The 24,448-nt window shown below is 34.5% G+C and overlaps 1 protein-coding gene across 1 annotated transcript in view; it reads left to right on the top strand.

The window, feature by feature from the left end:
• DPH6 (diphthamine biosynthesis 6) overlaps positions 1–23,884 on the top strand; it is a 306,643-nt gene extending 282,759 nt beyond the window's left edge. The window contains exons 12-13 of the mRNA XM_082452408.1: positions 4,040–4,102; positions 9,654–23,884. Coding sequence (XP_082308534.1) covers positions 4,040–4,102; positions 9,654–9,827 — 237 coding nt within the window. The 3' untranslated portion in view covers positions 9,828–23,884. The remainder of the gene's footprint in view (positions 1–4,039; positions 4,103–9,653) is intronic.
• The last annotated feature ends 564 nt before the right edge of the window (positions 23,885–24,448 follow it).

Here is a 24,448-nt window from a genome sequence, read left to right as displayed (position 1 = left end):
CCAAAAATAAAGTCTATTTTTAAAAAATACAAGCAGTCAATCTAAAAGAAAAACAGTTGGTGGTAGATGGAAAGATATATGATACAGCAGCTGTAGTGAAATGCTAATAGTGGTGATGTATATGGATGTTCACTATATAACTCTACTTTGCGCTGTTTGGCATTTTTCATAATAAATATGGGGGAAAAGTCATTGTGGTTAATATTAGGAGAAAGCTTAGCATAGAAAGGTCAAAATAAGCCTGTGGGATTTAATTTAACTCCATCATGGATTTCTCATATGTTTCTGTACAGAATAGGTAACTTGATTTAATGACCTGAATTACTCATCTAAATTTTGAATCCCAGTCGGCCCTGTCTTCAAAGACCAGTCTAGATTAAACTGCCTTATTGTTTGAGAAATACAACTAGATATTAACTAGTTAATATTGTTTGAGGAGTACAGCTAGTTAATATTGTCTGCGAAATACAACTCGTTAATACATTTTGAGAAATACAACTAGATGTTAACTGTATGTCATCTCATCAGTAGAGAAAAATGAGCAGTGCTTTGTAGTTTTTGAAACAGTACTGATGACATGGTAGTGTAATCTGCGCGACTACTGTGCTGGACTTTGTCAGTGTCCTTGTTATGATTTAGCACTATTTTATTTACTATCCCAAGACATACATTTTTATTACTCGCTACAATATGACAATAACAACAGTTTTGAATGGTACATATTTCTCACTATGAATCTAAATACACAGAATGTTTGCTCTATTCTGAGTCACTACACTGTGTAAAACTAGTGTATTAAAAATAGTATGACATATTTGCATATTTATCTGTATTAAAACCCCCATGAAACAGTTATTGCAGATAAACAGCTGTTGCTTTTTAAGTATCTTTTAAAGGAACCATATTTCCTCTCCTATATAAATTATATGCATTTTCAAATATATCATATGAGCCAAAGGAGTTTCAAAGCTTTAAACAGGAAAACATGCTCTCAGAGGAGAAGAATGTTAAAGGAGAGGAACTGTAAATTTTTAGTCATTGTGGCCAAATGATAAATTTTTAACCTAAAATGATGAACTTGTCCCTTTGCCAACTCAGATATTATACATTGTAAACAGATAGTAATTCTGGATGCGTCTACAAATTATGGCCATATTTCAGCACGGAGACTGTTTACCTAGTCTACAGAGCACATAAAGAGATGCTGCTTTATATCGATCAAATTACAGAAGAGAAGTCTCCACTTTGTGACTTAAAAGTGGCAAATTCTGTTGTAATGTAAAGAACTTTTTCTTTTAATAGCATTCCCATATCTTCATAAAAGCCAATAGTAGCATTTTTCTTTTTAATTAAAAAGGAAACTATGCCCCTGGAATGCTAGCTACTATCATCTTGTAGTTCCCAGAAAAAGAGTCCCAAACTGAAAAATGATTCTATCAAATTTCATTATTTTCTTTATAATTTTAATATGTACCAAAAGGTTTTAGGAAAACATGTATATTCTTTCAACTCTGACCATATTCAGTTGATTAATATATAATTCAGATACACATGAGAAGTTCTCATTTTAGTATCTGAATTACAGTTTGTTTTAAGACTTTTAAACATAAATAGTTGAATCAAAGATGTCACATTTCATAGTTCAGTTTCACCGTGTTAGCTAAATAAGGGGGGTATTAAAGGAAAGGATTTTCATATGTTAAATTAAAAGTTTGTCACTTTGCAGCTCTAAGCCTGTTTAAAAAAAAAGATAATTTCTGTCCAATTTAATCAGCAAGAGGTCTTTATTGCCTTAAGTATTAATTGATCAGGTTCTCATTAAGGTCAAAAGTACACTTAGCTGCCCAGAGATGGCCAATTAGCACATTGTCAACCGCGCTTATTTATATTGACTGAACATAATGGTAGTCATTTGACTGTCAAGTCAGAAGGTCACTGAATCTTTTGTACACTTTGCCCTCCAAAAGGGCAACAGTCATTTAGACACGAGAAAGCATTCATAACAAAGATTTAGTTTATTACTTATTGACTTAAATCACTCTTAGAAACAGGTGTTCTATTCTCTTTGGACAAATGATATATCATTTCTTTGTGAAATGCTTGAGGTCCAGTTGAAATCCTGTGGTTGATTGTGTCTGAAGATTTTTGTTCAGCAAGCAGCTTGCACTTGAAACTCTAAATAGCTTTTTTAAAGACCAAACCAGTTCAATGATTATAATCCTTTGCGATATAGACTTTTCTCCTGCTAAGTGACTGCAGCAAGTTGAAACAAGTTGGACACACAGGTGCTGAAATGCCTCTGGGGCACCAGTCTCAAAGTTGAAGGTTAGAACCACATTTGAGTCTCACCTTAATGAGGACATTGGTATGCTTTTTAAATGCACTGGTGCTGCCATAGATATTGGATATTTGCTACAGAACAAAAGAGAAATAAAAATTCAAGGTTATTCATGAACCAGTAATCTAAAATTTCTACCTATAGTCCCAGTGATTTTTATCATCGTAAATCATTACACCTAACTTATATAGTGATGATATAACTAGTTGCATTTGCTAGCACTTTATTTTTTCTATTTATCCTCTTCCACTTAAATTTAACATCATTCTCCCTTACATTGTTCTATTATTGAATGAAATATCACTGATGATTCCATGAGTTAGATTTTAAGGAGAAAGTATTTTTGTTTAGCACATCACTTTTACAGCTTATCAAATTAGAAACCCATGAGTCAGCCTAGATTCCCCCCTTTACACTCTGCCCTCTCCAAATATGTGTCTCATCAAGCATCACATTCCATCAGTTCTAGTTACTGAATAGCATCAATAGATATAAGTACTTCAACCCACTGCCACTGCCTCAACTTGTTGTCTCTTTATTAAATTGCTGTGATACATTTTGATGGGTCTTCCCAGTGATTCAGTGACCCTCTAGTGGTCTTCTCACTAGACTGGGACTCCTTCAGAGTAGGGTGATATATTTTTATTGTATCCCCAACCAACAGTTAGTGCCTGGCACATACAGGCATTCAGTAAAAATATACTGAATAAATAAATGAATGACCACAATTAGCTTTATGCTACATATAAATGTAAACCTTGATAGAATTTGCTATGATTTAAGAACTCATTAAATCAAACCTTTTCACTAGTATTAAATTATTAATACTTTCTCAGACTATTATAGGAAGCAATAAATTCATCCATATGGGTAAACCAACAGCATTGACTATGAAGACAGAGTGAGAGCCCAAGTCAAAGGAAAAAGTTACTACCATAATTCTTGAGTAATTAAGCTACCAAGTATATATAGAAAACAAATCCATATACTATCAAAACATGTGCTTTGTCTGTGGTATCATATTAAATAACAGTTACTATTTATATATTGTGCACTTCTTATACATTAGCTATCGTCCTCTCAAGGACCATGTAATGTAGATATCATAATTGTCATTTTACAGATAAGAAAACTGGTTTCACAGGGTAACTTATCCAAAGGCACATAACCCAGGTCTTGCTTGCTCCAAAGCCCAAGTTCTATCTACCACACTAAAGTTTGCATCCTTCTTTAGAACTTTGGACAACCTATTTCACATTATTCAAAAACTTTACTAAATGTTGTATAGAAATGTTTCATATCCATTGTTGGGTTGGGTTGGGTTGGGGAGTGTGGGGGAGATAATCAGAGTCAAAGATGAGAAAAATTACAGTGGAAATGAAAGGTAATATGACTTAGTAGTTAAGACTGCATGGGCTTTGACATCATACAGCGCTACACTTGAGTCCCAGGTCTGCCTTGTACTACCTGCATGACCTTGAGTGAGTGACTTGACCTCCAAGTTTCAGTGCACTAATGTCTAAAAGAGAGATAATAACAGTAACTGCCAATTAATTTGTGAAGATCAAATGAGCTTATGCAGATAAAATGCTTAGCACGGTTTTTACTTAAAACAGTTCTTACTGTGTTATTTCTTTTAGTTATATAAAAGACAGGCAAATAAAGCAGATATTTTATTGCTTTTTCCTCATTTAATGACAGGTTATTGGAGGCTCTATAGTTAAGCAGAAAAAGAAGAAACAAGGTGAATTCACCATACTGAAAGTATGTTGACTTGTGCGTTGTCTACTAATTAATAAGCATTTATGGAATACCTGCTGTGCTAGATGTTGGGGATAATATACCTGATTCTGCAGAACTCATTTTCAGTCAAATTTAAGTAGAAATGCAACACTGATTTATACTCTTACTTAAGAGAAAATTTCAAAATTTTTAAATACAATTCAGCCATTAATATCAGGTTAATCTCTTGTTAGGATATCTTTGGAATGACCACAGTTTGCATTTAATATTTGGTATGCAATCTTAAAGGAATGAAATTTTTAGATTTTACTATTTTTAGCATGCCTAGCTCAGTCCTTTACTGCATCCTATTAGATAGTTATTCTAAACTTTTTTCTCATCAACCATTTCTTATTCTATAATAACAACTATGGTTGCTTCCCTAGTTGTTACCTATTTTCTCTATGCTCATCTAAAATAAAGCATGACAGTATGGATTGCCTTTTTTCTTAATCTTTTGGTTTATTTTAAACTAAGGCATTGTATACATTGACTGGAAAAAGAAGGATATTCCTTATTCTTTTTTCGGTTTTTACAGTGTTTCCCATGACTTTCAGTATATGTTCTTGGCTAAACCCCTTCCTTATCATTCATTGTGTTGCTTCTGAAATGGATTCTTTCAGCAAATATTTATTGAACACTCACTATGTGCTGGGTTCTATGCTGCTGCTGTCATGGAACTTGCATGCTAATAGAGGGGAGACAAAAAATAAACAAGATAAGGGAGATTGAGAATGGAGATAATGATGTAGAGGGAGAAGGAAGTTACAATTAAATAGGGTCGTCACGGATGGGCTCATTGAGAAGTGTCTTTTGAGCAGAGACCTGAAGGAAGTGAAGGATTTAGCCAAGCACATTACTGGAATATGGCAATCCAGGCAGAAGAAACAGCCAGTGGAAATGTGATAAAGCAGAAGTGCTCAAGGTTTGAGGCTTGTTTGAGAAATAGCAAGGAGACTAATGTGGCTAAAGCAAAGTGAAGTTACAAGAGAATGATAGGCAATGCCATAGAGGTAAGAGGAGAGGGTCGGATTTTGCTGGGCCTTACAAGCGGGGAGGCGGGGTAGGGGGGAGATTTGGGTTTCACTCTGAGTACTGTGGGGAGCCAAGAGGGTTTCGAGCAGAAGACTGACCTGATGTGATTTACATGTTAAGAGTGTCACTTAGGCACTGGCTTGAGCATGGGTCCTACCAAGAGTAGAAGCCAGTGGACCAGTTAAGTTATTTCATTAATGCACATGAAAAATGATAGTGACTTGGATCAAGAAAGTAACATTGAACTTAGTGAGAAGTGGCTGGATTCTGGATATATTTTGAAGGTACAACTGACAGGATTTCTTGGCAGATAGAAAGTGAGGAGTAAAAAAATAAAAAGAAAGAAAGGATTCAAGGATGATTCCAAGGTTTGGGGCCTGAGCAACAGAAGAACATAAAAAGGGTGAAAATCCTACACACTCTGTGCTCCTAATGATTCTATATGTCAACTCTATTTTTTCTTTTTTTTTTTTTTAATTAATTAATTTATTTATTGGCTGTGTTGGGTCATCGTTTCTGCGTGAGGGCTTTCTCTAGTTGCAGCAAGCGGGGGACACTCTTCATCGCGGTGCGCGGGCCTCTCACTATCGCGGCCTCTCTTGTTGCGGAGCACAGGCTCCAGACGCGCAGGCTCAGTAATTGTGGCTCACGGGCCTAGTTGCTCCGCGGCATGTGGGGTCTTCCCAGACCAGGGCACGAACCCGTGTCCCCTGCATCGGCAGGCAGATTCTCAACCACTGCGCCACCAGGGAAGCCCCATGTCATCTTTATTTATAAAACAATTTTAACTTCTATTTTACCCTCTGATATGTAGACAGTAGAAATCCAGCCAACTCAAAAGTTCTAACAGCACTTTGAATGCTCTTGGTAAATCTGAAGTACCTATATGTAAATCAGTACACTAGCTGTCACTTCTGAGGACACCACCACCTCTAGTATTTACTGGACAACATAACATCAACATGAGGATACTTGGAACACACAGAAGAATTAGATGACATGGCCCCTGTCTTCTTTAAGTTTATTGTCTATCTCACCATCTAGGTAAACAGAACTCCAGCTCTCTGCCTGGGTTTGGATCTTAGGCACAGGGCCTGGATGTAAGGGTAGGTGCTTTCAGTTGGTCTCTGTGTGATGTAAAGGGTGGTCCAGGTGAGAAGTTCCAGGTGAGATGGCTTTAGGGAAGTGGGAACCACTGTAAATATTAAGTCCCAAATCAAGGGGTCAGGCTAACCCTAAAAACCAATCAGCAAGAAAAGACCTGCCCCAGGACACTGTGTATATTTGTCCAGTTACCTCAGAAGGCATTCTATCTCTTTTTTTCTAAATATTTAGGAAAAGCCTTGCTGTAGCCTTCAAACACTAACAGCAAGTTTACTGGGAGGTGGGGGAAAGGTGAATACATAGAAAGAGAAATATGAATAGATGTCAATAAGCATAAAATGTGTGGTATCACAAAATTCTTATCTACAGTGAATTCTCTTTATTATGCTTCCTCCTTTTTTATTGTATGGACTTACTTTACTGTCACTTTAGGCAACAACTATTAACAGCATCTCTTTTGATAATTTCAAATTTGTTGATATCTTTTTTCTAAATTTAGTTGAATGCAAAGAAAACCTTTGAAATGCAAATAATTAATCATTTCTCGGGTCTCTAAGAAGGTTTGGGACATGGCAAACCTTGAATCAGTCTTGGAAAGAATCATCTAATTCCAGTAAAGTTTAGGAATCCCAAGTCTAATCCTCAGACAGATAAGGGCTAGCTGGACATGAAATACAAACTGTGGCCAAGTTTAATTTTCCCAAATCAGATTTTCATGAAACATTTTCATTTCTTTGAGTGAGACAAATGAATTTTTCTAATATTTTATAATCCATTGTTAAAATTCAAGTAAAAACAAGTCTACAGTCAAATATAAATTACTTTGTTATGTTTAATTTTAGATAATCCTCTTCTCCTTTCTTTGGCATTAGAACAAATTGCAGTTACTGAAGCCCGAAGATTATAAAGCACTATTTAAGCATTCATGTTTGATATCAAGATTAAAGGAGAATACAAAGACTAGCATTAGAGGATAAAGTTTCTGAGACCAGATGGGGCAAGTTTAAAAAGGTTTTAGGGAGAAAATACAATAATCAATTTTAGAAGGAAAGGAGGGGAGATAACATATTTTAGCAGTAACTTAGGCTTTTAGTACAAAGGATATTATTTGGTCTTTGTAATTGAATATAATAAAACACTTTGCCCTTTAACATAAAATCATATTTCCCATATGTATATGAGTACACTTCTCTGAGACTAAGCAAACTGTTTGTAAAACAGGAATTGAATTGAAGAGGGATCATATTCTTTTAAATAACTTTCCTCAGCCCTTTCATCAGAGAGTATGAGTCAGCCTAGGGCACTCAGCACCAGGACAGACCCTACCTGCTTGTATTTCTTTTGCTGCAGAGCACAGGCCCATAATCCTGATTAAACATTTATACGTCTCATTCATCCATCTACTCAAGTTGACCTCTGACAGAATTCTGGCTGTTTTTCTCTCCATTTCGGAAGAGAATTTTCATTTTAAACTCTTCCAATTTAACAGAGGGAAAAGGTTAAAAAGAAAGTCAACCTACACCCCCCATTCAAAAAAAAAAAAAATCATCCACAGTTTCCCACTGAATTGGAGCCAAAATCTCTGCCAATTTTGCTCTCATATCTCCAAGTTGTTCCCTGACCCTTCATATGACCAGTGGGGCTTGTTACAAAAGCTCTCTCTGGGCGCCTTTCTAAAAGTGCTATCTTCGTCCATATTTCAAAACACTCACAGATATTTTATCATTAATTAGTATTCATATTATGTCTCAAACAATCTGTTCACGAACAGGGGAAGTGAACTAGTTGAACAGCTCTTCTGTTTGTCTAGTGATTAACATGGATGATGTATGTAGTGCCGAAGACCTTTTAAGGCAGGAAGCAGTCAAATGTTGGGTAGGTAACTCTTGGAACATTTAGAAGCTTACCTGTTTTGGAGGCTGGACCTCTCCAGAGAAACCAGACTTGGCAAACAGGATGGGGAGACACAGGCCCCTTTAAAAATAGACCCATGCCTCTTTGATTCACAGCATCCTGGATTTGCTTTTCATCATGTTAACATGCCACTTGGGAGCTGGCTGGACTCCCTTGTTCAGTGACATATATTTCATAGTGTTTTTTTTTTTTTTTTTTAAACCCATTTGTTCTTTCAACCACAACATGCTTTGCATTTCTCTTTCAAATTTGAGGGTGTATATATAGATTGATCAAAACAATATTTTTAACATTCCAAACAATTTAGAAAGCTGGTGGATGGGTGTCAGTTAATCTATTATGTTCATCTTTTCCTCCTCCCCCTCTTCAGCTGCTAATCTTAGAACTTGTGTGCCAAATTGTGTAAGATATTCTTCCAATAGCTACATGTGTGACTCTTTTGTGAGCTCAACAGACAGTTATGAGGACAGATTTGGAGTTGCATATGGGACTGTCACATGGTTTGATTGCCTTGTCTTCCAGGCACTGAGATTTCTTTTCACTGAGCTTTAATATTGAGGAATTTTTAGTTATGATAAAAGTTCAGCAAAGTCTCTATTAAATTATTTATACACCTCAAGAATGGAGAAGAAAAAAAAAGTTTTTACTCACCACCACTCTGTATTTGGCATCTATATATACTTAACAGTTCCTATGTTTACTTTTTACAGTAGTGAAAAAAATTCGCAGAATTTTTATGAAAATCAGAGCGTTAAGAGCCTTTATTATCCTCCTTGCTCTTTTGGAGCAAGATCTAGTAGATGTCTCGACAGAAAAGAAAGCAGATGCTTTGTAAAATGGTCTCATATAATTCATGTCCAATTATAGAGGATGATTTGTAGGAAAATGTGATCTATCAATTGTTAGGAGCCAAAAATCCTATGTCTTTAGTCTCTGAAATGGTAAGGTGCAGATAACTTTATACACACATATTGAAAACCCTCTTTCAGGACCCAAACACCACAGCCCTTCATCCCATTGAACCATAGTGCCACCCTCGAGGGACACACAGCCTTACAACAAGGTCTTTCTCCTAATCTTATTTCAAATACTTTGCAAGAATGAACAATGTCCTAGTGATAGCTGCATCCAATGAATGAAGACATATAATATTAGAAAAGCATTAATCACATATACTTGTATTAATTTCACCCTGTAAAACAAATACAATGGTTAATTATTCAGAGCTGCGCCTTTATTTGCTTCAGTCTTAATTCAGAAATATTAATGATGGCTACCATATACTGATTTGCCTCTGTGAGACTAAACTCTATAAAACAGATGTTTTACATACATTACTCCTAATCCTCAGAATAACACACCAAAGTAGGTGTTATTATTATCTCCTTCTTCCCAGTTAAGTTAGAACTCAGAAACAGCTTGAATGAGGATAGAAGTATATTTTCTTTTTTCACACTTTAATTTCCTTTTCCTGTTTTAGGTTGGAGAAGTCATGTACCCTGCTGGGCAAATTGCACTAGTACCTAGCACAATGAAACTTGTGAGTGGCAGAATACAAACAGAAGCTTCCATGTCCTTGAGCCACACCCTGAAAATTCTGGAAGCTCTGCATAGAGGCACTGGACTTCACCACATTCTCATGGCTCACTGTTAACATAACAGGCAGCAAGTTCATTGCGACTGCTCTGGATACCTGGCAGAAGAACTTACGGACACGTAAAGAGGTACCTAGAGTACCTATTTTATTTCTAGTCTACAGAAGAGCAATTTATGAAGAGGTTTCCTCCAGGCAATATCAAGTCTTTCTCAGTGTATTTCATAAGGGTTTGAACTAAATCCATAATAAGGTTTGACTGAGCTGTTACGTTCTGCCTCGTAAGTGGCAGTGCACAACTGAGAAAGAAAATTGCTTAATAGAAAGTTATAGTCATCACTAACTTTATCTTAATTCTCCAAAGCAATAAGTTAAGAGTTCTATAAGAGCAGCTTAGAGCTCTTAGAAAATGTTGAAAAATACTCTGTTTAGAAACATTTCTGCTCATATGTCACACTGTACTTTCTGGGGATGGGCATTTATTTTTCTGATACTTTGCTCACTTAGGGTAAGTTTTATCGTGTGTCTCCAAGGACGTTTTAAAAGGGCCTTATCTATCCATTCTTCTAAAATATTTAACAGAAATTCTATTTTTCAGCATGAGATCTGTACCCTGGTTTGGGGTTGTAACTCCTAGTTATCCCACAGACATCAAAAGCCATTTCTGAAATATATTGAATTTAGATCAAAGCATTATTTATACAGTTGTGTCATCAGAAAGTAATGGGCTGTTTAAATGAAAAATTGATTAAGCTGATGACTGGAATTTATTCTAGGAAGAACTTACAAGAATCTGTTCTTTCTTAACGTTAAAAGTTATACTGACAATGCAATCATTATTTGCAGGTGACATTGTCTACCTAGTAAATGCATGAGACATGAGAACCAGTAAAACTAGTAAGAGTTTTAGTAAGTTTAGAGTTTAGTAAGATTGCTAGGTATGAAGAAAATTCTAAAAATCTTTTACTTTCTAAATATCAGCAATTACCAATTTAAAAAGATAATGGGAGAAAAAGACACAATGTACAGTAGCATCAAAACCTATAAGAAATTTCAGGACCTCAATAAAGAAAACCATAAATCTTTATGGCAAGATGAAGCTTTAAAAAATTGGAAAGGTATACCATATTTATGAATGGAAATGATTTAAAGATACCTGTTTTTTTATATTTTTATTTTAAAAATAAATTTAATTTCATTAAAATCAAGTCTCATAGGGAATGTATTTAACATAATGATTCTGAAATAGATATGGAGAAATAAAGCAGGCAAAAATAGACTGGAAATTTTTAGCAAAAGAAGAAACTGAAAGGGAAAGAGGAGTACAGAGGAAGAGGAAGAATAAGAAAACCTTACACTGCCAGATATTAAAATATAATGTAAAGATCCAATTAAAATCATGTAGCATTGGTACAGTAACAGATAATAATCAGTGTCTCAAACTGGAAATTTCTCTTAAAACTATGTGCTTTCATATTTGTAGAGGTGGGAGTGTTTCTTTAGCTCCAGCAGGAACACAGAGGTCATGTTGCCTGTTGCTGATTTGGCAAAGCTTGGTTTGGCGATGCCTCGTTTTCCATGAATGAGCCTGCTCATTGCTGCCTCTACTAACAAGGTGGAGTTTGCTAGCCGTCCCCACAAGCTGCCTCTTACTCTGGTTATGACTTGGAGTTTCTCCGAATCCAGTAGGGTCTAAGGCTTGCATATCTGAGAGCCTTTCCTCTGCACGTGACTCATGGGGTCTGTAGAATTCTTATGAAAGTTGCTTTCTTTGTGCTTTATTTAATTTTTGCTGTGGCTGACATATGTGAATTTGAGCTATTGCACAGATTCCCTCCCGCCTCCGCCCTCAGTGGCTTCATTTGGTATTCAATGCCAGTTAAAAATAAGACAATATAAACTTCTATATTATTTAAGCTAAACTTAAGTTTTGATATAGAGTGAACACATTTATTAATAACGTATTTCTTCTTACATATCCACAGATGTGGGTTCCAATTTGGAAAGAGTTTCACTAAGGAAAGTTTGTAGAATATTTTCATTGTGGCTAAGGGGCAAAAAATACTGGTCATCTTTATAGATTTTGAAAACTAAAGTAATTCCTAGGCAAGCCAACCATACCCACCTTACAACTAAATGTAATGCAAATTACCATATCAAACAGAAAATTTGAGTGTTCCAGTTAGTGGTATTTAGTTTCCTGCTTATTAATGTCAATTTAGGTGCTGCTTAGAGTAATTTGCTACAGAATCATTGTATGTCATTATTTTGCTGTTGGAAGAGATTACATTTTTAGCTAAGAAGGAAATGAGTTTGGGAAAGATCATTTTGCCAAGTTGAAATTTATGGCCAGGACTGTAAGGTATGAGAAATATATCTAGTTTTGCTTTAACAATGACTTGCTATCAGAAGTTAAGTGATCATTTTATAATTTTCTATAAAGTGAAAGAAAGGTGTTTTTAATTTAATTACCCATGCCTGAAAGGATATTTGAGTATATTCTTATTGGAATAATTAGTAATTGGAACATATCATAATAAGCTATTATATTCTTTCCAGAAATTTTTTGGTTCTTTGGTTTTCTTTGAAGGTGCTAGGAGAGTATACAGACTGCCATAATATTATTCAACATACTGATACTTCTTAGGATCGTAATGTTGGTTGTTAAAACTTTACTAAATTGACTTGACACTTTCAAATTAAGTATCATCTTGTGTTTTTCCTTTCTACATATCTTTTTAATGACAGTGTCGTATAATATGATGGTTTTATGAGTGGTTTTGGTATCTCATTCATCAGAGTAATCAATGGGGAAAGGAGCCATATGGGTAGTTCATTTGTATTGGATAGGACAGATGGCATTATTGATAGATGGAAATATTCCAAATATTTATTGTATAATGATACCACAAGGACTCTGACTTCTGAATTTTAATGCTTTAATTTCTACAGTAACTGGCAAAGTGAGTAATTTATTCAGTTGCCACGTATCCATTTAATGATATCAATGTGTGAATTGTAGCATTAATTACCTTTCAGTTAATACTGCATTTTATATGATGGGTATTTCTTTTTCTAAGCCTTTTGTGTTTACTTATCTGATTTCTGACCAAGCTATCAGTTTGGTCTTGAGGATTTTAAAGTTGAAAGCAATATTTGGAGCAGACAGTATGTAAATATAGGATGCAGAAGTGAGCAAAGTGAAGATTCAGTAATGGTTCTCTCCCAGTATCACCTCTGTCCTGTGGGAGGCCAAAGGGAAAAGGTACCCTTAAAGAATCTTTACATTTGCCTCTTGCATAAGTTTTTACTCTCAATAGATTTCTTAAAATTATGTTCTAATATAACCATAGACAAAAGGACATAAGGATATAATTCAGGATCTACTTATATTTTATTACCTCAATTTGAAATTGAGTTATTCCAGGAAGGGTTACTGCTGGATGGTTAATACACCATCCTCTCAAATGTTTGACACCATTCCAGAATCACATTTGCACTACTAGAAATAAATGAAATCCAGTGAAAAAGAGGTCTTCACTTTTTACTTTTGTATTTTATATTTTTGTATTCTTTAAATGCATACTGAATGCATATAGTCATGCCTTACTTTTGCAATTGCTAAGTTAAAAATGATAGTTTGAGTCATTCTAAAACTTCTGTTGCCATTGTTTTATTTTTAAAATACTATCAACCCCTAGTATTGAAGACCTACTATGTATTTAAACACTGCTGGGAGCTCTCTGATATTACCTCCAGGTTACTTACTATTTTACTTAGGAAGTAATATAAATTCCTTGAGTAGTGACCTTTTTTTTCCAAACTAAAAATTAGGACACATTGTCCAACAGTGTTTTGTTTTTTCATTTTGTGAATTTGTTACTGTGAAAAAAATTACAATGGTATTAAGAACTAAAGATTATTTACATGTAAGTTATAAATTTATCAAGTTACCTCCAATACTGACTGACACCACTAAATTCCCAGTATCCAGCTCACTGCCTTGCACATGTCAAATTCAATGTTTGTTGATTGCATAGTGATAAACAAGGTAGGATAGTTTACATCCATAAAGATGATTGGAAATAGAGTTTAATTATATGCTTTCAAAATGATAGTGTGATCCCACTAACGAAATAGAAGCTTTATACTAAATTTTGATAAGATCAATCTTTTTAAAAAGTTCTTATAGAAATAGACAGTGTAATTATATTGGAAGAGTAAGTTGACCAAGCTTTATTTAGTCAAAATATCTAATAGTGTGCAGTGGGTCAAGAGGACAAAACAACTTAGACCTATCCAGAGACATCCCATTCAAACAGACTGTCTTTGTATGATTTAGGGCAAAACTTCTTGCATTCTTACTGCCCTGGCAAGTACAAATGGACCAAATACACCCTGATGATCCCAGATTTCTCCAACACTCTAGGACAATTTCAGAAGCATTGATGAAAATGGCATAGATAATATTCTGATAGAAATCTCAGGACCAATAATAAACCAAGAAAAAGGCTGGCACTAACTGAAGTGATATGGAATTTTAAATATTCTATATATATTTACTGTTCCTTTAAAAAAAGTCAAAGTCTCAGTAAAATAAAATGCATGAATATTTTGTTGTCACTAAAGCCTTCTATTTCCTTTATTTATGGAATAAAATATATGAGTGCTTTCCAGTAAAATTTGGGAATAATTTTTAATCTGAACTTTGTATCATATTTGCAGCCTTGAACCTTTGCTGATCTTTTCTCACTTTTCTCATTATCAGTGTTTGTTTCTCTCCCTCTCTCCTTTCTCCCTTTATACTCTTTTAGGCATTGAGAGACAGAATGAAAAACTGACAGACAAATAAGCTATTACTTTGAATCTCCAAACAGGAAAACTTCCTCTCAGGCAACACTGCAAAGTATAGTCATATTGTTATGTGATTATTGTTATTTTAGGAAGATTTTATTTTTCTCTTCTTATTTTAAATTTTATATATTTGGAGAAATTTTGTTATATCTTTCCATTGATAGAAAGTCTAATTACATTTATAGTGAATGAATGACTCTCTTCACTGTATTTTGCTAGAGCTTTTTCTCATAAAAGTTCTTATCCAGACTTTTGGGTATGACCCATACTCCCCTACCCCCCCAAAAAAGATTATACATTCCTAAAAGTAAGACATGAAAAGTAAACCTCAGAATTTAATTTGTGTTCCTGTAATTTCATATGACCCCAAGTTATTTAGAGACAAACAAAAGATATTACAATTATGTTTTAAATAAGCAAGGCCTGTGTGGAAGCAAATTTTTTTAATAATGTTTTAAGAGCACCAGAATATTTATCCAGCTAATCTTCTTTAAAGATGTAATGCTCTTACAGAGGAAATAAAGGTGCTCAATAATAAATTTCTAAATTTAGTCCTGAGCATTCGGACTTTGATTTAATCAAATTTATCAGAAAAAAATAATTTTCCAGGCAACCCACTTAATTTCTGAAGACAGGATAATAGTAACTGATCATGCTAGTGAATAAAGAAATAAATGTTGGCATACTAAGGCAATATATAAGCTGAAGTTCTTGAACAAAGCAGCCTGTCAACTACAGTACGTTTAAGTACAGGAACGATTGATGTTTGCCAAATGTCAAATCAGAGAGAAGAAAAATGTTTTCAAGCTTAGGAGATTGCCAACAATGAAAGGGAAAATAAATAAAAATTTAGATGTACAATATTGTTTTACCTTGTCAAGGAAATGTTAATTGAAATCAGGCCTCCTTTTTGAAAAACATAATGTAAAATTTCCACCAAAAGACTACTCAGGAGTCTGACAATTAATGCAAAACTAGAATTTTAAAAGACACAAAGTGATGGCTGACATTGACAAAAATTGTGCTGTTAGATTATCAAAAAGCTATGCCCTAGATTTCATTGTCAATGATCTCCTACAGAGTAATTAATATAATCGGTTATGTTTTAAAAGAAAACTAGGAGTTCTGAAAAATGTCGACATGAACCATGTGAGACTTCATCATGAATTCAGTAGTTAAAATACACAGGTTTCTGTTTATTTCTTCTGCGTTATCAGGTTTATGACATTTATTTGGTAGCTAGATATTGTTTTGAATGTGCAATGATTTATTAAAAGACAGCTCACTTATGATCCATGTTAAGAACATGCAGTGCATTCAAATAACTAGGTAACGTTAGGCCTTTCACCTCCGAGCATATGTTTCATTTTCCTAAGGTTGGGATTAAATTGAGATTTTGTATTCATTTGAAGTATAATTGTAATGAGAACATTTAACATGGGTCAAATGGAGAATAGTGGCACCCTGGAAGTGCTTAGAAATCATTTGCCTTTTTTATACATTGTTCCACAGTAGGATTGAAAAAGATTACCACTCCCTGTTTAACGATGTTATATTGCTCTATCTGTGAATCTAATGAAATCTTTGGCAGAAAAGAGCACAAATTTCTCAAACGGATTTTAGAAAATAAGAAGGCACCTGAATCAAATAATTATACATTTGAAATACATGAGATACTGCTAACAATCTTTATCTACAGAAAGTCAGAGATATGTATATATATTTTTTAACTCTTAATGTTTCCTTTTTATTCCCATAATGGAAAGTGGGGGAAAATTGTATTTTATTTGCCCACAGACATGGGAAAGAATTACCCAGCAAAGCTATGTACCCAAACAGATTTTTCCAGACTCCTTTTTTACCCTGAAGCAGTCTTTTTATTTGAGAACCATAAGTGATTTTCCATCTTTCTCACTGAAGTGCTCAGATATATTAGCACCACTCTCCCTCTCAGGACCTTGACTTTGTTAAAGCCAAGAGGAAATAAATTATTTTTTTGTGCTGCTTGTCTGTGAGTGCTAAACTGGATCAGCCTGTGAGCAAAAACTGGCCTGTCACTGAATGACCAGCTACTGAAAACCATGTAAAAATTATATTAGATTGGATAGTATCACAGATCTTAAAGAATGTTTCTTTATGAAACAATGCAAATGTCAATAAAATTCATTAAGCTCTACGTGGTATTCAGCAACTGTTTTATTGCTAAAATATACCAGTGATTGCTTAGGGCTAGATTATGCTGTCGCAAAAGAAAATGATAAGTTAGGTCACTGTAACAAGCTAAAATAATACAGTATTTTCTTAGAGAGTTACAGCCTTTTCCCCTAAGTGGAAATGTATTTTTGTTGAGCACATTCTAGGATGGAAGCTTGTTTGAAGGTCCCAATAAATCCAGTCACTACTTCAGGACACAAAGAAGTATTGCTTACCCAAGAATTATTAAAGAAGGGAAAGTGTTCCATTCGGTAAACTCCCTAAGGTAACATGAAAGTTCTGCTGTATGACCACCATCCTTGGTCTTCCCAATACCACTGGAAGTAAATATATTAATACAGTTACTATTCATTGTTTATGCTTGATGAAAGCCTTTCAAATGTGCCTAGAAAACAGCCACTATATTGTGCATAGTAGAGACAATCCTCATCAAAATCTGGAACAAGGCAAAGATGCCTAGCATAGCACTATAATTTAAAATTATTCTGGAAGTTCTAGACAATTCAGTAATGTAATGAAATGATACAAGATTTATTAGAAAAAAGGAGAGCAAATTTTCATTGTCATGAAATATATAATCACATACAATATAATTTACATCAAACATACCTAAAATTGCCCAGGGCTTATTCATCCTGTTTCAGAAGAATGTGATAAATTGGGATAATGGGAATGGGCTGACATAATATGCCTTTTCTGATACATTTTCAGACTCCTACCTTAAGTACACAAATATTTATGTTGCTCACATTATAACATGGAGAAACCCAAGTGAATCAACTGGAAAACTACTTGAACTAAAAAGAGAATTAATTAAGATGGCAAGATACAAAATAAATAATATACTTAAAAAATGCCTGTCTATCAATAGTATCTTGATTTTGGGGTAAGGAAAAGGGAAAATAAATTCATGGTAACAATCACAGTTATAAAATATCTGGTAATATCCTAATACAAATTGCACAGAAGACCCCTATCTGGAAAGAATTACAAAACTTCCCTGAGCAACATATAAAAAGACAAATAAATGTAAAGAATGATGCTTCTGAATGGGAATATTGTAAAGATAGCAGTTAATGTATAGGTGTAACGTTAGCACATCAATCAAAATCCTAGTGGGATTATTTTAGGAGCATGAAGAAATTATTCTAAAATGGTTAGGATTCAGAATAGCAAAGGTGAAGTATATATTAAATATATTAATATCATATTAAATATGAAAATATTTTCTAACACCATATTTTAAGTGGCATGATATGACTACAGCCAGAATCTACACTTATATTAGTAAAATGGAACAGATAAGCATGAAATTAACCCTAGCATTTCTTTGAATCAAATATGACAGAAGCTCCTAATAATGTAGGTAGGATAGGTTATTCAGTGAAGGATAGTAAGAGATCTGGCCAGAATTGGGGGAGGAAAATAAAAAGAGTGATACAATGGAATTCAGACACTATATATAAGTTTTAAAGAATTTTAGTTACATAGAAATGTTCATAAAATAGAGAAAATATGAAAATATTTATACAATATGAGCTGAGTCTGGTAAAATACATATATATATATATATATATATATATATATATATATATATATATATATATATATGAAAACGGAGAGGAGTTGTTGGTATGACTGCAGGTGATTTTAGTTTTCTTCTTTATACTTTTTTGTTATTTCCAACTTTTTCCTTCAATTATAATATATTACATAATCAGAAAGATAAACATTTTTGCCTTTGTTATTTAAAGCAGCCTTCATGTTATCTAAGTACAGTTATCCCTTGGTATCCATGGGTTATTGGTTCCAGGACCTTTTGCAGATGACAAAATCCTAGGATGCTCAAGTCCCTTATATAAAATGTCATAGAATTCGCTCATAACCTATGTACATCTGCCTGTATACAGTTGATCCTTGAACAACATGGGTTTGAATTGCATGGGTCCACTTATATGTGAATTTTTTTCAATAAATATAGAGTCAGCTCTCCGCATCGCAGATTCAACAAACTGCAGGTCAAAATTTCCATCCGTGGTTGGTTGAATCTGTGAATGTGAAACCCGCGGATATGGAGGGTTCGCTGTACTCATTGTACTACACCATTTTATATAAGGGACTTGAGCGTCCGTGGTTTTTGTTACCTGCAGAAGGTCCTGGAATCAATCCCTGGTGGGGATTAATCATCTCTAGATTACTTAATACCTGATAGAATGTAAATGCTATGTAAATAGTTGTAAATAAAATGCAAATGTTATGTAAATAGTTGCTGTCCAGGCAAATTCACGCTTTGCTTTTTGGAACTTTCTGGAATTTTAGGGGGAGATATTTTTGATTTGCAGTTGGTTGAATCCATGGGTGCTGCACCCGCAAATATGGAGGGCCAATTGTACATAATAAATATTATATATTTTCTAGCATAAAATACAGACTTTCTTCAGGAAGATACTGTTTTGTTGTTGTTTTAGTCTCTAAAATCAGCAGACTTTTATTTTCTTTTCCTTTTGCAATGATGTACAGTTAGAATAAGATCTATAAGCGGGGAACGTACAGCAACGCTTACCTTTATATTTCCAACACCTAGCATAATGGCTGACACATAGAGGGCATGCAATAAGTATTTGACTAAAGAAATAACTAATCAATACAAAACTCACCTATTTCCAAAAAGTATTAATGAATTAGCTCTTTCAGATAATCTTTTTTATGTTGTCATTTGTTAGGATACAATCTAATCAAGAAATGCCAATCATTTGATTATCTAGTATCTAACTTGGACTAGTTAAAAATTTTTCCTGTTTTTATTTAATCTATTTAGATGTGGTTTAGTACACAAGGCAAGAACTGAGATGACCAAAGAAACATCTCACCACCTTACATTTTGACATGCTAACCCTAGAATTTGGTAATCTTCCTGGGGATCTAACATTTCTTTTGGATAGGCCAAGACTTCTCTTGTGGGAAAAGAGAAACCACTCAACTGCACCTCTTCTTTAAAGAGCTCAATTTTTAATTCTTAGAGAACCATTTTGCATTAAAACAACTCCCTGGAATATACATTATAATGACATCACAATACTGGACCCTTACCTTTCTCCCAGTCCTGGTGCCCTCATCTTGAGAGACATTTTTTTTCTCTTTCTTCTATTATATACCCACTCTCCTTTTGCCTTCCACTGAGCATTGTCTTGTTCTGCTCCGAGAGGCTCTTCTTCCTCCAGAGTCATTTATATTCAGCTATTTTGCTGAATTATATTAAGCCATTGTGTTGTAATTGAATTACTGCATCCTTTTTTATGACACAAGGACTCTCCAGATAAAAGCCTGATAATGTCATCCTTGACTTACATTAAAAAAAAATAATGACATGAAAAAGAATTGGTCTAGAAGTCAAGAAATTTGGAGTCTAGTCTTTATTGTTTTTCTCTGAGTCACAAGTTAAATAAATGGCAGTTAAATCAACTGTGGCTTCAACTTTCTTAAAAAAAAAATCTTAATATTGCCTTCTATCGCTAACAGTCTTTGACCATTTCATTGATCTATTTTTTCAACCAATGCCATTTATTGAATTCTTGCTAATTCCTCAGCACTGTGCCAGGTATTTATTTGGGACACAGAAATGATTAAGAGATAATTCTCACCTCCATGATACAGTTACATTGCTTCCTTTATGAAACTGTGAGGGAGATGATTATTCTATAATTGAGATGTTGAATCTTGATTTCTGATTGAGCTTCCTAGGCAAGGACTTTTGAAATGAGAGCATTAAATTTTGTGATACCATTCTATCAAGAGGGCAATACATTATTTTTAAAATAATTTCTGTATTTAAAAGTATTTGGAATGTTATTTTATAAGAATGCATTTATATCTTTATAATCACTTCTTGGTTGTACATAGAGTAGTGTACTACCAATATTCAACTTCTAAAAATTATTGAGCTGGCAACTTTCTTGCATGATGACTTTTCAGATAAATACTTCTGATCCTGTTATGCTTGCTATTACTATCCCTCAAGAAAAACTTAACACATTTCATTTTTGTTCACCTGAGGAAATTGCTTTTAAAAGAAAATACCCAGATAGCTTTTCAAGACGAATAGTGCTTCCTGATTTTCACTTGACTCAAAGGGTAGAATAAATGAATAATTCTGTATGCAAGTTTCTTGGTTTGCTTACAACTTTCTGCTAAGACTTCAGAGACCTTTAAGCAAAGGATTCCACCAATTACATTTGTTGTATGTGTATGTGTGTGTACATTTTTTTCAGAAAGCATATGTTAGTAGGGCTATTAAGCAATTAGCTTCATGCATATAGATAGTTCGTTTTGCACCAAACCATATGATGTGATTGGAATTTATAGAAAACCATCTTTCTTGCCAGGAATTGAGGCGAGTTAATTCTCTAGTTTGGAGAAGTGTGGTCTTATGGCTGCAATCTGTACCCTTAAAAATTAGGAACCTAGAATTCTATATTCAATAGCTTAGAAAGGCACATAAAATGTAAAAGTTTTGTCTTTAATAAATACAGAAATTGGAAAGAGAAAACCCAAGTAGAGTACCTGATTCATGTTGCATGCTCACTACATGTTTGTTAACTTACAATGAAATGAAACCAGCAAGGGTTGAGATTAGGGTTTTTTAAATATAAAATGTGTGCCATGAGGTCTTATGTCCTTGCCAGATTTGGCTCTGAGCTTTCTAGCAGTCTATGCAAAAAGGGAAATGCCATCAGCGAAGGAATCTGTAATGTCAATGAGATAAAAACAAACTGGCTGCTCAGGAGAAGCCCAGCTATTTCAGATATTTAATAACTATTTCCAGAATGAATGAATGATGCTGACAGCTGAGAAAAATTTCTCCCATTTGCATTTTTAGGAGGTCACTTGGCTCTTCACCATTTTTCCAGCAAATAGCCGAGAACTTCACGTGGCTATTTTTCAGATCAGTGCGTAAGAGTTGTTCAGGAAAACTGCTATTATGGACGTGAAACACAGTCACAGCCTGATAATATGCCTTAATTCAAACAATATTCTGAAATACCTAGAAATCCGGAAGCAGAGGTAGATCGATTGCATATACTTCAGGCATGTATATATTTTCCATGTGTTAAGTAAGATTCATGGCCACCTTTTGAAGCTCTAGTTGCACTTTACAAAAGGAGTGTGTTACCATCTTGTCTCATTTTTATAGCATTCACAGCCCTGGCCACAGCGTTAATCATTTTTTTTTCTTTTGGGGGTGGTGGAGATTATACTAAAACTCCATGGAATGTCTACTACAAGATGTAAAATTCTACATGATTGGCCTTTTGTAAATATTAAGCAAAACCAGTAAATCAAAATGATCAGATTAACATATTTTAGCAGAAGCATCCATATGAAAGGAAATGTTGACATTCTTTATGAAAGCTGTTTTTTCCCTTTACTGCTGCCATTTTTTATTGTGGATTTCCCTGTTCAGCACTTAGTTCCAATTTTTTTAATGATCCATTTCAACACTAGACAGCAATATTCTTCCAGTCATATGAGTTTTTGGTTGCGTTTTATTACGTTAAAGATTGCAGAGCTCTACTGTGAATTACAGTATTAACATTCCCTATATTTTAGAGGACTGGGCTCACAAGCATTATGACTGGGTCCAGGAATTCTTTGTTTGGGCCTTTGAAGAGAAAAGTCCAATGCAATTTAATCTTTAGTAGTAACTAGGTTATGGATTTATTGTATTTACAATTACAAAAAATTTGGAAGTACCAAAAACAATGGATAATTCATTCAAGAATCCCAAAGAAATGTTTGATTTAAAGGAGGTACCCAGTTGAAAATGGTAAAATATTCAAGTAATAAACAATTCACCTAAATATAGATTCTCAGGGCTTTGCTTATAACTTAACTGGTTTAGCTCAAAATGCAGTTTTCTTAGAAACAATGCTAAAAATTCAGGTCCATCCTAAATGGATACTTCATTGCCAGTGCTATCTCTACCCTTAAGAACTTGCTTGCTGGTGGTGTGGAAAAAATAAGGCAAGGGCACAAATAACTCAGCAAATCTCTTTTCAACACATTGTCAAGTGCCTTATAAAGCAAGCTCAAACATGGCAGAAAGCCACCACTGAATTTCAGAGTAGAAGAATGCATAAACTGTTACAAGCGTATTCTATAGATCAACTACCCAGAATTTGGGAGGTTTGCGCTAGTACCTTACTCTCAACCCCCCTTGTCATTTCTTCTTCTCCCAGCATAAGTACCTCACTGCCCACCTACTCCCCCAAAACGAAGGGACAGGTATAAACCTGTTCCAGCTAATATTCCAGCTGATATGATCATTGGACCTTTACTGGATTTCAGAACTTTACTCTTTTTATTAACCTTGGAATCTCTACCAAGGACTCTGCTATTGCTTAAGTAAATGAGTAATATTGATCCAAAAAATGACAAATTGACAAAGCTTTAGAGATTTTTATCTCTTCACTACAAGTGGCAGAGTTTCTGAACCATAATCAATTTTCACTTGTGATAATTTTATGATCTAGACACTTGTTAATATTTTGAGAATTGTTTATACTGTTTTACCTTAAATTTTTTTTTAATTGAAGTATAGTTGATGTATATATTATATGTTACAGGTGTACAATATAGTGATTCACAATTTTTAAAGGTTATACTCCATTTATAGTTATGTGTACCCATGTTGTACAATATATTCTTATAGCTTATATTATTTTATATCTAATAGTTTGTACCTCTTAATCCCTTAATCCCTTACCCCTATCTTACCCCTCCCACTCCCCTCTCCCCACTGGTAACCACTAGTTTGTTCTCTATATCTGTGAGTCCGCTTCTTTTCTGTTATATTCACTAGCTTGTTGTATTTTTTAGATTCCGCACATAAGTGATATACGGTATTTGTCTTCTCGGTCTGACTTATTTCACTTAGCATAATGCCCTCCAAGTCCATTCATGCTGCTGCAAATGGCAAAATTTCATTCTTTTTTATGTCTGAGTAGTATTCTATTGTGTGTATATATATATATATATATATATATATATATACACCATCTTCTTTATCCATTCATCCGTTGATGGACACTTAGGTTGCTCCCATTCCTGGAAATTGTAAATAATGCTGCTATGAACATTGGGGTGCATGTATCTTTTCCAATCAGTGTTTTTGGTTTTGGTTTTCTGGATATATACCCAGCAGTGGTACCTTAAATTTCGTGTTTGCATTTGGAGACCAGTTTTTCTTTTTCCTGTAGATCCCATTTAAATGTGATTGAGAACCCTATTCTATTAAATGGAGAATACCTCATTTTATCAATACTTGCATTTTTCTCCTGGTCTCCCAATCAGAGATGATATCTTAAATATTTACATCTACAATAGTACCCACCCCAACCCACCAGCCAGCCCAGACTTCCAGATTCTTCTGTCTCTCCCTGGCTCCCTCAGATTCCTGTGGAGACTGAAGTTGCTACAGCTACAAGGACAGGACAAGGGCCAGCCAGCCTGTGGGGATCCCTGTGGGAGCCACTGGCAGTAACCAGGAGGCAAGGCTTTGAGAGACTGGCTCAGCATCGATTAGTCAGAGTAGGTTTCTGGAACCTGGTTAACTG

The sequence above is a fragment of the Balaenoptera physalus genome, assembly GCF_965194825.1.
Source record: "Balaenoptera physalus genome assembly, chromosome: 2".
NCBI lineage: Eukaryota > Metazoa > Chordata > Mammalia > Artiodactyla > Balaenopteridae > Balaenoptera > Balaenoptera physalus.
Note: the sequence above shows the minus strand (reverse complement) of the source record. Positions and strands in the feature narration are given on the sequence as shown.